The sequence below is a fragment of the Pongo pygmaeus genome, chromosome 9 (assembly GCF_028885625.2).
Source record: "Pongo pygmaeus isolate AG05252 chromosome 9, NHGRI_mPonPyg2-v2.0_pri, whole genome shotgun sequence".
NCBI classification, from domain to species: Eukaryota; Metazoa; Chordata; class Mammalia; order Primates; family Hominidae; genus Pongo; species Pongo pygmaeus.
Genome location: NC_072382.2, coordinates 113672748 through 113689157, shown reverse-complemented (window position 1 = coordinate 113689157; position 16410 = coordinate 113672748). Strand labels below are relative to the sequence as shown.

Here is a 16410-nt window from a genome sequence, read left to right as displayed (position 1 = left end):
GGTATATTGTGTGATGCTGAGGTCTAGGGTACGATTGAACTCATCATCCAGATAGTGAGCACAGTACCCAACAGGTAGTTTGCAGCCCTTCCCCCCTCCCTCTCTCCCTCCTCTAGTAGTCCCCAGTTTCTATTGTTCCCATCTTTATGTCCCAATGTGCACCCAATGTTTAGTTCCTAATTATAAGTAAGAACATAATGGTGTTTGGTTTGCTGGTTCTGCATTAGTTTGCTTAGGATAATGGCCTCCAGCTGCATCCATGTTGCAGCAAAGGACATGATTTTTTTTTTTTATGGCTGTATAGTATCCTCTTTTATATATATATATATACCACATTTATATATACCTATGGTATATACACCACATATATATATATCACATTTTCTTTATTCACTGCACTGTTGATGGGCACCTCGGTTGATTCCATGTTTTTGCTGTTGTGAATGGCGCGCGATGATCCTACGGGTGCATGTGTCCTTTTGGTAGAATGATTTATTTTCCTTTGGGTATATACCCAGTAATGGGATTGCTGTAGTTCTTGGAGAAATCTCCAAACTACTTTCCACAGTGGCTGGACAAAGTTACATTCCCACCAACAATATATGTGTCCCCTTTTCTCCACAGCCTCGCCAACATCTGTTATTTTTTTACTTTTTAACAAAAGCCATCCTGACTGGTGTGAGATAGTATCTCATTGTGGTTTTGATTTGCATTTATCTGATTAGTGTTGATGAGCTTTTCTTCATGTTTTTTGGCCACTTGTATGTCTTCTTTTGAGAAGTATCTGTACATGTCCTTTGCCAACTTTTTAATAGGGTTATTTGTTTTTGCTTGTTAAGTTCCCTATAGATTCTAGATATTAGACCTTTGTCAGATTCATAGTTTGTGAAAATTTCCTCCCATTCTATAGGCTATCTGCTTACTCCCTTGACAGTTTCTCTTGCTATGCAGAGGCTCTTTAGCTTAATTAGATTCCAATTATCAATTTTTGTTTATGTTACAATTGCTTTGAGGATTTAGTAATAAATTCTTTGCCAATGCCAATATCAAGAAGGGTTATTTCCTAGGTTTTCTTCTAGGATTTTTATAGTTCAAGGTCTTATATTTAAGTCTTTATTCCATCTTGAGTTAATTTTTGTATACGATGATAGACAGGGATCTAGTTTCATTCTTCTGCATATGGCTGGCCAGTTAACCCCGCACCATTTATTGAATAGGGATTCTTTTCCTCATTGCTTATTTTTGTTGAGTTTGTCAAAGATCACATGGTTGTAGGTGTGGAACTTTATTTCCACACTTTATTTCTAGTCTGTTCCATTGGTCTATGTGTCTGTTTTTATACCAGTACCATGTTGTTTTGGTTACCGTAGTCTTGTAGTATAGTTTGAAGTCAGGTAATGGTACACCCCAGCTTTGTAGCTTTGTTCTATTTTTTTTTTTTTTTTTTTTTTTTGAGATAGAGTTTCGCTCTGTCACCCAGGCTGGAGTGCAGTGGTGCAATCTCGGCTCACTGGAACCTCGGCCTCCTGGTTTCAAGCTATTCTCCTGTCTCAGCCTCCTGAGTAGCTGGGACTACAGGCATGCACCACCACGCCCGGCTAATTTTTATATTTTGAATTTCTTTTACCTCTTTGGTTAGATGTATTCCTAGATATTTCTTTTTTGTGTGTGGTCATTGTAAGTGGGATTGTGTTCATAATTTGTCTCTCAGCTAGAATGTTATTGGTGTATAGAAATGCAACTGATTTGGCCAGGTGCAGTGGCTCATGCCTATAATCCCAGCACTTTGGGGGGCTGAGGCAGGTGGATCACTTGAGGTCAGGAGTTCAAGACCATGCTGGCCAACATGATGAAATCCCGTCTCTACAAAAATACAAAAATAAGTCAGGCATGGTGGTGCATGCCTGTAGTCCCAGCTACTCAGGAGGCTGAGGCAGGAGAATCACCTGAACCCAGGAGGCGGAAGTTGCAGTGAGGTGAGATCACGACACTGAACTCCAGTCTGGGTGACAAAGCAAAACTCCATCTCAAAAAAGTAAAATAAATTCTACTGATTTTTGCACACTGATTTTATATCCTGAAACTTTACTCAAGTCATTTATCAGTTCTAAGAGCCTTTTGGCAGAGCCTTTTGGGGTTTTCTAGGTATAGAATCAAATCATCAGTGAAGAGAGATAGTTTGACTTTTTCTTCTCCTATTTGGATGCCTTTTATTTCTTTCTCTTGCCTGATTGCTCTGGCTAGGAATGCCAGTACTATGTTGAGAAGGAGTGGTGAAGGATTCTTTGATACCTTCTACAAGGTGCTCTCAATGATCAGTATTGGCCCCATCTAAATGATCTAAACACAGAGAACACTAATATAATAATCCAACATGAGCCATTCTGCCCCTATTGTCATGAGACCCAAAGGCAATCAGACCCAAGAACTGACGCTGAAACAAAACCAGATCTATAGTCAGTTCTCGAGAAACAGCAAGAGAACTAGGGAGCCTATGCTCTCTAAGAACACCTACATTGTTCCTCCCTTGAAGCCTGGGCTCAAAATAGCCCAGCAAACCCATCTGGGTCAAGCCACTACAGAAGAGGGCAGATGCAGAGGTCACGGAGCTGCTTTCATCCTGCCTAGAATGTTCTATGATATCCAAAAAAGGGCTATAAAATATTTCCCTTGTAAAAAACTAGATGGAAAAAATGTAGGGTATGAATATCTTAAATAATATTTTGTCATGAAACCCAAGGAACTTAAAAAACATAATCTCTTCATTTTTGATAACTTAAATGATAAATTCTAAAATTATTATCCCAATATTGTAATTTCTTCTCTCTTTTTTAAAAAATAGAGACAGAGCCTCACTATGTTGCCCAGGATGGTCTCAAACTCCTGGGCTCAAGTGATCCTCCTGCCTTGGCCTCCCAGTGCTGGGATTATAGGTTAAGAGCCACCATGCCCGACCATAATTTCTTCTCTAACCACTAATTTTCCGACATACACTCAAGCAAATCTGTATTCAATTAAAATGAATGCCCGGGCACAATGGCTCATGCCTGTAATCCCAGCACTTTGGGAGGCCAAGGCGAGGCGGGTGGATCACTTGAGGTCAGCATTTCGAGACCAGCTTGACCAACACAGTGACACCCCATATCTACTAAAAATACAAAATTAGCCAGGCATGGTGGCACATGCCTGTAATCCCAGCTACTTGGGAGGCTGAGGCAGGAGAATCACTTGAACCAGAGAGGCAGAGGTTGCAGTGAACCAAGATTGTGCCATTGCACTCCAGCCTGGGCAAGAAGAGTGAAACTCCGTCACAAAAAATAATAATCATGAAATATAAAATAAAAAATAAAATAAAATGAATGGAGACTTTCTATCTCCCCCCAGGTTACAACCAAGGATTTTCCTGAGGCTAGCACTCACTGGTTAACGTTGAGTATACTCGTGCACCAAGGATGTGATGAGGCACTGACCTTTAGCTGAAGTCTGGTGCATACGAATCTTTTTAGAGGCCACAAACTGTAGCACTTTCTCCACATTATTCTTCATCTCCTGTTGGTTACTGGGACTCAGCTGTACCCCACTCAGCTTTTCTCCTGCTGTTAGGAGACAGAAAATATAGGAAGTTATAGGGAGGGATATTATCAAAGTTTCATAGCAGCTAGACACAGAGGAAGGGAAGATTTGATGTGAACACCAACATTATACATGAATATATAAATGAGTTAAGTCCTGGTGTTTGTCATTTAGATGGGAAATAGGAAAATGAAAGCCTTTTGGAAGGCTTTCAAATTTATACTTAGGGGTCTGTGAAGTTACTGTGTGTACATTTATTCAGTCAGCAAATACTCACTCAGCATCTACTGAGTGGCAAGTACTCACTATTCTGGGCACCAGAGAAATGGGAGAGAAAAAGAACAATAAAGTCCCTCCCTTCATAGAATTTATATCTGCAGGAGTGGCAGACAACAATCAAGTTAACAAGTAAGTGTTTAATATAATTTCATAGTAGCGATAAGTGCTTGAAGAAAAATAAAGTACAGTGACCATGGTCTCTCTGATAATACATTTGGCAGCACCTTGAATAAAGTAAAGCATGTTAAGATTTGAGGAGGAAGCATTCCAGACTGAGGAACCACAGGGACAAACCCCAAGCTCCGCTTACCTGAAGAACAGCAAGAGTAGTGTGGCTGGGGGAGTGAGCAAGGAGTCAAGCCCTAGGAAAGGCTAGACAGGCAAGCAAGGCCAGGGCATGTGGGGCTTTCTGGACCACAGCAAAGGGCCTGAATTTTATCCTAAGTGTAATGAGCAGCCAATGGAGAGTCTGAGACAAGGGAGTGACATAATCTGGTTTATGTTTTTAAAAGTTGACTGGCAGGGCGCCATGGCTTACGCCCGTGCCCGTAATCCTAGCACTTTGGGAAGCCAAGGCAGGGGAATTGCCTGAGCTCAGGAGTTCAAGACTAGCCTGGGCAAGATGGTGAAAACCCCATCTCTACAAAAATAAAAAAATAATAAAATAAATAAAATGGACTCTGCGTGGAAATAGACTATGGAGAGAGGAAACAGGGAGATCAGTCCGAAGGATGATGAAAATAGTCAAGGCAGGACATGATGGTTTGGGCTAGAGTGGAAGAGGCTGACTGATGAGAAGTTAGATATCAGGTATATTGTGAATACAAAGCAGACGGCACATATGAAGGATTCGATATAATATATGACAAAAAGGACAATTAAGGACACCTTCTAAGTGTTCTGCTTTAACACCTAGGCAAATGATAATGCAGTGTGTTACTCAGATGAAGAAACTTGGAGAATAACGGGATTGGTAGGGGGAAGGACATCCAAATTTCTGATTAGGATGTGTGAAATTTGAGTTCTATGTTAGACATCCAAGTAGAGATGTTGGATATTCATGTCTAGAACTCAAGGAAAAATTCAAGCCTAAAGATACAAATTTAGGAAGAAATCACTTAGGAGTAGAGAATATATAAGAGGGCTGAACCTGCAGCACTCCAGCATTAGAGGTCAGGAAGGAAATGAAAAGCCAGCAAAACAAATGAAAGAAGCCTGAGAGGAAGGAAGAAAACTAGAAGTTAATAGGATTCTGGAAGCCAAGTAAAGAAAGTCTTTGAAGAGAAGGGCGTTATCAACTATGTCAAGTACTGCTATGTTGAATAAAATGAGGTCTGAGGCCTAGCCACTGGATTTGATAAGGGGGAGGCTTGGCCACTGGATTTGATATGACCTTGAGGAAGGTGGTTTCAGTGGAGTGGGATCAAAAGCCTGATAAGAACAGATTAAAGAAAGCATAGGAAATAAGGAAGTGGATCCAGTGAGTATAGGCAAAATTTTGTGAGGAGCTTTTCTATCTAGCAAAGTCACAATAGAAAGTTGTGTTTAAGAACCTGGGTTTTGGCTGGATGCGGTGGCTCACACCTGTAATCCCAGCACTGTGGGAGGCCGAGGCAGGCAGATCACGAGGTCAAGAGATCGAGACCATCCTGGCCAACATGGTGAAACCCCGTCTCTACTAAAAAATACAAAAATTAGCTTGGCGTGGTGGTGCACGCCTGTAGTCCCAGTTACTTGGGAGGCTGAAGCGGGAGAATTGCTTGAACCCAGGAGGTGGAGGCTGCAGTGAGCCGAGATTACGCCACTGCACTCCAGCCTGGCAACAGAGCAAGACTCCGTCTCAAAAAAAAAAAAAAAAAAAAGCCCTGGGTTTTGCAGGGGAGGGAACGGGAAAAAAGGGGCCTAGGTTTTGGAAAAATAAGAATACATATTCATATTACTTGTATAGACATAGAATGGGAAGTTTCTCTGGGAAGAAATGCAAGAAACTGCTAACACTAGCTACCTCTAGAAGGAAAAATGGGTAGCTGGTGGGGGGACATAAGTGGAAAAGGGAGATTTGATCTTACATCCTTTTGTACATCTGGATTTCCTACTAGTCCATGTATAACCTATTCAAATACATGGAACATTAAATGTTTAAAACAGGCTTTGGAATTAAAGCAGATCTAGGTTTGTACCTCTACTTTGGCACTTATAGTTACGTGACTTTGTAAAGTTGCTTAGCCTCTCTAAGTCTCATAAAATGAATACAATAGTACTAGTCATATTATACACCTATCATAAATAAATCAAAATAGCATGCTTAGCTATTTTGTTTGACTCATACTAAGTACTATTTATTTTTATAAATCTTCTCTTTTAAGCTTGTTTCCTAAAAGTGGAGATAATATTGCTTCCCAAAGATGTGATGATTAAATAAAATTAAACAAGATAGAAAGTGTTCAATCCTAGCAGTTGCTATTACCGTTGCCATTATTACCATCATTACAGATGAATACTCTGATGAATTCATAAACTGTCCCAATGAGGTATTCATGGATGGGCTGCTTGTTGCAAACCTGGCTTCTTCCGTACCACTTGCAGGTCCTATATCCCTCAAGAACTCAAAGCAAAGTCAGCTAACTAATGTAACAATAAATGTTTGAGAACCTATTATGTGCATTTGGCTAGAGCTTGCATAAACAGAAAAATATTATACTATACCTGCTCTTAAAGAGCTCAGATCACACAGGATAGGTAATCAAATGATTACCACATAATTACCATTCGATGAGAGAAATAATAGAAATATGGACAAATGCTATGGAAATAAGGTTATGGTACCATCTAGTAAGAATGACTGGCAACAACCCCAGGGTTCAAGAGGAAAAAACCTTTTATGAAGTATTACGGTAGAGGGGTCCTTTTGCCAGTAACATCTCTCTTTTTGCCTGACTACTACTTCCTTCTCTGGCCTTGGTTTAGATACCAATTCTTCTGGTAGGCCTCAGTTGAGACATCAATTCTGGTAAGCCAATCCCTGAGCCCCTAAGACTGGGCTGGGTGTCCCTCCTATGTGCTCCCATCTGTGCTTACCCCACTGGAGTACTAAGTACATTAATGGAATTGACTTCACTTTCCAGCCTTTCCAACTAGTTTGTTAGACTCTTGAGAGCATGGACTATTCTCATCCTCATATTCCCAAAGCATAATACAGTGCCTGGGACACAATGTTTATTGACTAATAAATAAATGAATTAACCTTGGGCAAGTATTTTAAGTCTTCTCTACCTCCACTGCCATATATTCTAAAGAAAAAATAACCTGCTCTAAAGGGCATAAGAAGGATAAAGAAGGCCAGGTTCTGATCTATGTACTCTAGTATCAGAGTCCAGGGCCAACTGACCAACAATCTCGATGAGATATGCCAGGATCACCCCATCCCGGAGATCTTGTCGCAGGTCCTGCACAGGCTTCACTGCTGGCCTCTTCTTCAGCTGTGCATTCACCCAGGCCACATACGCCTGCAGCTGTTGCTGGAAAATAAAAGATATAAGTAAGGGAAAGGCATATTAATCTCAGCCCTTACCTCATACCCTCTGAGGAAGCATTTGTGACTGGGGTATGATAAACAACCTATATCCAGAAGCCGGAGAAATTTTTGAGGAAAGAAAGAAGAAAGATTATATCATGGTCAGACACACAGCATGTTCACAAATTCTCTAGTTTTATGCTAATCTCCAGTGATAAGCTAACCTCGGACTTGGGTGGCACTGTAGACACACATAAGCAGATGAGTCTTTCAATGACTATGACTCCTGCTTTCCTCAAGTTTTGCTCTGTTGACCAGGGATGAGGGCTTGGCCCAGAACCACAGCCAGTTTTCAGGTCTATTCACGACTGCCAGCAACCCACCACACTTCTGAAACAATCACTCATGCCATATGCATAACAGACTGTGATACTCATACGAATTGCTCTTGGGCAACCAGGAATAAACAATAAACCATGCTCAGAGCTGCCTCTCCCATAGCTGCTTTCTTCAAAATGAGACTTAAGTGAAATCATCTCACAGTCAACCCAAGATTTATTCTCCTGAGCCAATAATCCTAGGATTGCTACAGAGTTAGTTTTAATCCATGCTTTATATTGTCAAAGAGGATCTGGTTACCGAAAACCTACACAAAGAAGGAAAAAGAAAGGCTATAGTGAGCAATGTTACTGAAGACTAAGAGGCATTTTCATTTACTTTTAGACAAAGCTAGGGCCCAGTATTATCAGAAACTGGTCAGGCATCTAGGTAGGGACATACAACTCATTCCAACCCTTGGACAACCTTACATATTACATTTTGTCCATTAAACAGAACTTGTATTCAGATGTTTATGCTGATTATTTGGTCAAAAGATGGGCACTAATATCAAAATATCACACAAACAATGTCACAGTCCAAGTAGCAGCTCTGACCGGTTTCTTTGCAGCCCAGGACCCTGAGCCTAAAATTTAAGTTCAAGAGCTAATTGTATTAAATTATAATTTGGTTAAAATACAGTTGATTCCTAAGCCCCAAGTACTTCCTTAATGAAACAGTGTTGGAAATTACTCACTGGCTGCTTCCTAAACATAAATTAAATGTCATTATTTTCTCTCTGTGTCAATTTGTGAGAATAAATAACATCGTTTGGAAGACAGTGCTAAGACAACAATCCATCAGCCACTGACAAACTGTAGGAAGTACAATGATCAGGAGGAGGTGGGAGGAGGAATCTAATATTTATTGAGTACCTATCGTGAACTAAACACAATTTTTGGTGTTTGACCCATGTTTTAATTAGTGAAGGTACCTGGGCCAGGGCCTGACATAAAATTGACGCTTACTAAATGTACTAACTGACATTATTTTTTGTCATCGTCATCCAATTCAATTCTCAGAAAAACACTAGAGTTAGCATTATCTCCATTTTATGGATGAGGTTCAGAGAGGTTATGTAACTTCTCTAATGTCCCCATAGCTAGGACATAGCAGACATGGTATTAAAACCCAGTAATGTTGTCCATGCATTTACCAAGGGCCTCTTGCTATCCGACTTACTCCACAGAACAGAACTGGCTGCACCTTCTGCCTCACGTGGGCCAGACACCCATCACCAGGGACCAGATGAGATCTGTGATGCTCCAAGGTCTGCTCCCATTGTGCAGTCAGAAGCAGACCAGGCAAAGGGCACCTCTAGAGTAAACCACTCTGGTCTGAGGGAAAGCACTTAAGCCCAGAAAAAACACTAAGGTGACAGGTGGGATCTGATTACCTGGCTTTTATATAAAACTCCTAACCAATTTCCTTGTATCTATTATCATCCTCAACCCACCCTCCACACATTCCTGCTTAAAATCTGTTGTCTCCAATTATCCTCAAAGATAAAATCCAATTGCCATTTAAGCTCGTCACGTGCTAGCCTTCACCTGTTCTCCAGCTTCACCCCAATTCCCCAAATACCCACCATGCTCAGCTCATCTGAATTACGTACAGTTCCCCAAATGCACCATGCTTTCCAGCCGCTCCACCTCCTTCTAACTCCTGCCTCTTTTTTTTTTTTTTTTTTGGAGACGGAGTCTTGCTCTGTCGCCCAGGCTGGAGTGCAGTGGCATGATCTCAGCTCACTGCAACCTCCGCCTTCCGGGTGCAAGCAATTCTCTCATCTCAGCCTCCCAAGTAGCTGGGACTACAGGTGCCTGCCACCACGCCCGGCTAATTTTTGTATTTGTAATAGAGATGGGGTTTCACCATATTGGTCAGGCTGGTCTTGAACTCCTGACCTCAGGTGATCCACCCACCTAGGCCTCCCAAAGTGCTGGGATTACAGATGCGAACCACCGCACCCAGCCAACCTGCCTCTTCTTAAATCTCAGCTCAAGTATCACTTTTTTCAGAAAGCCTTCCTTGACCTCTCAGATACCACAGACTCTGATCTCCCTGAGGGCATCCTATGTCACACAATCAGTTCAACAATAATTTGAGGCACTGTACCCAGTTATGAGGCTACAAGCCCCAGCTTGCAGGCTGGTAGAAACAAAGCTATGATGGGGTACATAGGGTGCTAATAAGAGTATTAGCCCAACCTGAACCCCAAGCTTCAGAGGGTCTCCTGAAGGAGGAAAAGAAGCAAAGAGGACAGTGAGCTCAAAGGAGCTAAGGCCTGAAATATGCTTTATGTAGAGAGTCACAATAGTTCAGAATTATTTGACTCTTAGAGTAGCAAGTGCTCAACAAATATTTGTTTGAATCAGTTAATCATTTGTCACATTTTATCAGGCCAATAACTAAGATGACTGCAAAAGTTAATTGCGTGGGGGACAAACAAGAACAAGTATTTTTCTTGAGGTCAAGATAATTCCTACTTAAGTAACCTTAGCTTTTTCTTGCCCGTAGAAGTCGTCTCTGATGCAAAACTGATTAGTACTATTAAGTACTTTTCATGCACATTACTCACAGTCTGGTCTTCCAACAAAAGAGGATTCCACAGCATAAACAGTAATAGTCACTTTTCTGAACACCTACTTTGTATCAAGAGCTGTGCTAGGTTCTTTAAACACATTTTCTGTAATGCTAATCTGGCAGGGAGATGTTTTTGTATTTATTTTCCTCATTGAAAACAGAGACACAAAACGGTGAAATAACTTGTTCATGGTTACCCAAACAGTAAATCATGAATATGGAATCCAGATATGACTCCCAAGCCAATGCTCTTTCCACTCTACCACACTGCTGCCTAAATAAATGCACTGCTGAGGCTTAAATAACTTCCTTAAAACTTTCAGGATGTACCTGAATCAAACCACTCCCTCCACCACATCCAATGCTTGAATCCCTTGTGTAATAAACTATACTAAGCGGCTGTCTACTAAAGTGTGCTTCCCAGATCAGTAGCATCAGCAACACCTGGGAGCCTGTTAGAAACGCAGACTCCTGGGCTCCTCCCCAGCCTACTGAATCAGAGCCTATATCTTAACAAGCTCTCCTGGTGATTCATATGCACATGAAAGTATGAGAAGCACTGACCCAGCCCACTGTTGCCATACCTAGCTGCACATCAAGGTCACAAGGGAAGTTTTTCATAAGCAGACGTCATCCTAAATCTACCAGTTGTCTCCAGAGGGTAGGAACTCAGAAAGCTTTATCTTCCCAAGCTTTCCCATATGATTCTTGTGAAGCTGACTTGAGTCTTTTCCCAGCGAAACATTCCAGTTCCCTTAACAAGGGGTTCCCAGCCCCATTGGTTAACAATCAGAATCACCTGGAAAGCTTTTTGAAAAATACTAATGTCTAGGCCCACCATAGAGCAGTCAGAATTTCTGAGAGTGGGACCAAGGTATATCAGTATTCCTCAAGTGCTCCTAGTAACATGCAGAGATGTGAGCCAAGGTTAACTATTCTTTACATAAAATAGTTAAAAGTATTGGTGTTTTTCTTTTTCTTTTCTTTTTTTTTTTAAGACAGAGTTTCATTCTTGTCTCCCAGGCTGGAGTGCAGTGGCATGATCTCGGCTCACTGCAACCTCCACCTCCCGGGTTCAAGCAATTCTCCTGCCTCAGCCTCCCGAGAAGCTGAGATTACAGGCACCAGCCCCCATGCCCAGCTAATTTCTGTATTTTTAGTAAAGACGTGGTTTCCGCATGTTGGCCAGGCTGATCTCGAACTCCTGACTTCGTGATCCACCCGCCTCGGCCTCCCAAAGTGCTGGGATTACAGGTGTGAGCCACTGCGCCCAGCCAAAAGTGTTGCTGCTTTTCTAAATCTCTCTGAAACCATGACACCTAGAATCTAATACTCCCTAGACGTAATGAAGACATACAGCTTCTTCATTCAAAATGCTGTATTTCGCCAGGCACAGTGGCTCATGCCTGTAATCCCAGTACTTTGGGAGGCCAAGGTGGGCGGATTACTTGAGGTCAGGAGTTCAAGACCAGCCTGGCCAACATGGTGAAACCCTGTCTCTACTAAAAATATAAAAATTAGCCGGGTGTGGTGGTGTGCACTTGTAATCCCAGCTACTTGGGAGGCTGAGGCAGGAGAATCACTTGAGCCTGGGAGGTGGAGGTTGCAGTGAGTCGAGATTGCGCCACTGCACTCCAGCCTGGGCGACAGAGTGAGACTCCGTCTCAAAAACAAACAAAAACAAAAACAAAATGCTGTATTTCTCTTTCTCCTCTTTCCTTCCTCCTTTGGCCAAAAGATCACACTGCTGACTTGCACTAAGAGGTCATTCAAAACCGCTAAGTATTATTTTTCATTCTGAAACAATCTCAGACTTAGCAAAAAGGTAGCAAAAATGGTAGAGTTCACCATTACCCAGGTAGCCCAAATTTTTACATCTTACATAAGCACAGTACAATGATCAAAACAGGAAGCTAATGTTATGGGATCCTTGGGTGTCACTTTGGCAGCTGGAAACCTCTGTGGCCAGTGGCGCTTTTGCCTGAGTTTTGCTTGGGCCCGCTGGGCCCACTCAGCCTGGCAGGCTTGCGCTGCCGGCTTGGATCCCATGCCTGCCAAGGGCAAGTGGAGTGGCAAGGGGTGTGTGAGCAAGTGAACATGGGGTCCAGACACTGCACACAGCCAGACACACTGGCTGTGGTGGGGTGTGCAGCTCCAGGCACTGGCACAGGTGCTGGCTCCCTGCGAGGCTGCAGCTGGACGAAGCATACTGCAAGCAGCTTCCACAGCTGGCACCAGGGAATGTGGTGGTGCCTGGAAGTTTGGAGACGCCAAGAACCACAGAGCCCAAAAGAGGGTGTCACAGCCCTGGCTTGGGGAGCTCCTAGGTCTGGGCTCCCCAAAGGGAGCTCTTCTCTCTGTAGCTCTTCTCTCCTTCTCTGTTCTCTCCTTCTTGTTGCCTGCAACATGGTGAGCAACGGGCATGTTTCAGACCTGTTGGTGTTATAGCTCTTTCAGCCCCACCATTTGGCAGGTCCCAAGTTCCTGCCCTGCATCCAGGGAGAATGAGATATGCAGATAAGTGGAGGGTAAGGCGAAGAGGAGCTTTATTGAGCAATAGAACAGCTCGGAGGAGACATGCAGTGGGTAGCTCATCTCCACAGCCAGGGTGTTCCAGTGAGTGTTCGGCTCTCAACAGAGAGGAGACCCTGGAGTGGGTAGCTCTTCTCCTCAGCTGGTTTTCCCATCATCTGCTCACCATTCATGAGGGAGGAGACCCTGGAGTGGGTAGATCCTCTCCGCAGGCAGGTTATCCCATCATTTCCCAAGTCTGGTTGAGTCTGGGGTTTTGATGGGCTTCAAAGGGGAGGAAGTGCATACTGATTGGTTCATGGGTGGCCATGGGTAGGCCTGGAAAAAACACCATAAATTCCCACTCCAGTCTGCAGGGCTGGCAGCCCGGCCCCCCAGGCTTCAGGATTCCCTGGTTTGAAGGTGGGGCTTCACCAGGAATCCGCCCCTTTCCACACAGGAGCCTGTCTGCCTCCTGCCATGTGCCAAGGGGCATGTGTAGGCCAGCGCTGAGCTGCCCACAGCACCCCCTCAGCCTCCCTCCAGTGCTTTTTGGCACCCAAAGTCCAGAGGGAGCTGAGGCAGCAGCGGGCTGGCATGTCAGTGCTGCCCCAACCCTGTGCACACCCAGCCAGGTTGTGGCAGTGCCCGGGCTTGGCCTCAACTTTGCTCCAAGATCGGAGCAGGTGCAGGGAGTCGGGAGAGGCCAGGCAGCAGGAGCAAGCACTTCCAAGCCTAGCCCCTGAGAGTACAGCGATGCCTGGGTCCACAGCTGTGGCTTGGGCAGCTGCAGCTGCAGCTGTACCTGAGGAGTTGGGGCTCCTGCCTGCTCCTGGCCCCCAAGAGCACAGGGATGCCTGGTCCACAGCCATGGCTTGGATGGCTGCAGCTGTGCCCGGGAGGCTGGGACTCCTACCTGCTCCTGGCCCCCAAGAGCACAGGGATGCCTGGGTCCACAGCTAGGGCTCTGGTGACTGCAGCTGCACCCAGGAGGGTAGGGCTCCTGCCTGCTCCTGGCCCCCAAGAGCACAGGGATGCCCAGGTCTGCAGCTGCAGCTGCACCCAGACAGCATGAAGCTCCCACCCTGCCAACTCAGAGGGGGCAGGCTTCTGCCTGTCCCTGGCTCCCGCCAGCTCTGTGGAGTGTGTCACCCCAGCCACACCTGCCCCACTGCAGCCAGCATCATGGCAACAGCTGCTCCAGATGGACTGCCGCTGCCATCACTAACAGTGAGAAAATACCATTACCTAATCTAAACTTGGTTCAAATTTCACCAACTGTCCCACTAATGTCCTTTATCTGGTCCAGGATCCCTTCCAAGATCTCACAGTGCACTAGGCTGCCACGTCTCTTCCATCTCCTCCAATCTGGAACAGCTGCGCAGTCTTTCTTTGTCTTTCACGACCTTGACAATTTTGAAGAGTGCTGGCCAGTTATGTTGTACAATGTCCCACAATTTGGGTTTATCTGAAGTTTTCTCATAACCAAATTCAGGTTATGGAATTTTGGCAAGAAAACCACAGAAGTCACATTGTGCTCTTCTCAGCGAACCATACCAAAAGGCACATGATGCCAATACATCTCGTTATTGAAGTTAACTTCGGTCACTTGGTTAAGGTAGTATCTGCCACATTTCTCTACTGTAAAGTTGCTCTTTTTCCCTTTGTAATGAATTAGTATTTGTGGGAAGATGCTTTGAGACTATGAAAATATCCTCTTTCTCATCATCGCTTTTCCCATCCATTTCAAATTTAACATTTATTGATTTTTCTTTCCTGCTACAGTTATTATTATGGTGGTTCCCAAATGATGATTTTCTAATTCTGTCATTCCTCCTACATTTATTAATTGTAATTCCAACTGTGAGGAAGAACTCTCTCCTCCCCCATTTATTTATTTACATATTTATTTATTTTTTGAGACAGGGTCTCACTCTGTTGCCCAGGCTGGAGTACAGTGCCACAAACACAGCTCACTGTGCTTTGACTTCCTGGGCTCAAGCAATCCTCTTGCCTCAGCCTACTTAGTAGCTGGGACTACAGGCATGCACCACCATGCTCAGCTAATTATTATTTTTGTTTTTTTTGTAGAGACAGAGTCTCACTATGTTGCTCAGGCTGCTCTCAGACTTCCGGGCTCAAGTGATCCTCCCATCTCAGCCTCCCAAAGTGCTGGGATTACAGGCATGAACTCCCATGCCTGGCCCTCTCCCCTATTTATTTATTTATATCAGTATATCATGGATATTTACTTTATTTTTTATTTCTGCTATTAATCCATTACTGTAATTATTTATTTTAGGCCGGGCATGGTGACTCAAGCCTGTAACTCCAGCACTTTAGAAGGCCAACGCAGGAGGATCACTTGAGGTCAGGAGTTCGAGATCAGCCTGGCCAACAGGGTGAAACCTCGTCTCTACTAAAAATACAATAATTAGCTGGGTGTGGTGGTGGGCACCTGTAATCCCAACTACTTGGGAGGCTGAGGCAGGAGAATCGCTTGAACCTGGGAGGCGGAGGTTGTAGTGAGCCAAAACTGTGCCATTGCACTCCAGCCTGGGCAACAAGAGCGAAACTCCATCTCAAAAAAAAAATTAGTATTATTACTATTTATTTTGCTGCTCAAATTGTTCCAGATTTGGCCATTAGGATACCTTCATTCATATTGGTTCCTGTATTATTACTATATGCCTAGGTCATTTTTTTAAAATTGTGATTAAAGCATATTAACCAGTTCTAAGTGTAAATTCAGTAGTGTTAAGTATATTCACATTGTTGTGAAACAAATCTATAGACCTTTTTCATACTGCAAAATTGAAATTGTATCAATTAGGCAACTCTGAATTTCCCCCTCCACTCAGCCCTTGGCAACCACAATTCTACTTTCAGTCTTTATGAATTGACTACTTTAGATACTTCATATAAGTGGAATCAGACCATATTTGTCTTATGGTGATTGGCTTATTTCAGTTAGCATAATGTCCTCAAGGTTCATCCATGTTGTAGCATGTGACAAGATTTCCTTCCTTTTCAAGGCTGAATAATAGTCCACTGTGTGTGTGTGTGTGTGTGTGTGTGTATACACCACATTTTCTTTATCCATTCATTAGTTAATGGACACTTGAGTTGCTTCCACCTCCTGGATATTGTGAATAATGCAGCTATACAAGTATATAAATATCTCTTCAAGGTCTTTTTTTTTTTTTTTTTGGGCTAGAGTCTCACTCTGTCACCCAGGCTGGAATGCAGTGGTGCAATCTTGACTCACTGCAACCTCTACCTCCAGGTTCGAGCAATTCTCCTGCCTCAGCCTCCCGAGTAGCTGGGGTTACAGGCATGCACCACCATGCCTGGCTAATTTTTGTATTTTTAGTAGAGACGGGGTTTCACCATGTTGGCCAGGCTGACCTCAAACTCCTGACCTTAAGTGATCCGCCTGCCTTGGCTTCCCAAAGTGCTGAGATTACAGGCATGAGCCACCGCACCCAGCCAAGATCTCGATTTCAATTATTTTCAATATATACCCAGAAGTGGAACTGCTGAATCATATGGCCTGTTCATCTTTTGAGTAC

At 43.7% G+C, this 16410-nt stretch overlaps 1 protein-coding gene across 2 annotated transcripts in view; it reads right to left on the bottom strand.

The window, feature by feature from the left end:
- The window catches only part of DIXDC1 (DIX domain containing 1), a 91878-nt gene that overhangs the window by 46231 nt on the left and 29237 nt on the right, over positions 1–16410 (bottom strand). For both annotated transcript variants that reach the window (XM_054440248.2, XM_054440247.2), the window contains 2 exons: positions 7241–7370; positions 3471–3596 (listed from right to left, as the gene is read on the bottom strand). In XM_054440248.2, the coding sequence (XP_054296223.2) occupies positions 3471–3596; positions 7241–7370 (256 nt within the window). The remainder of the gene's footprint in view (positions 1–3470; positions 3597–7240; positions 7371–16410) is intronic.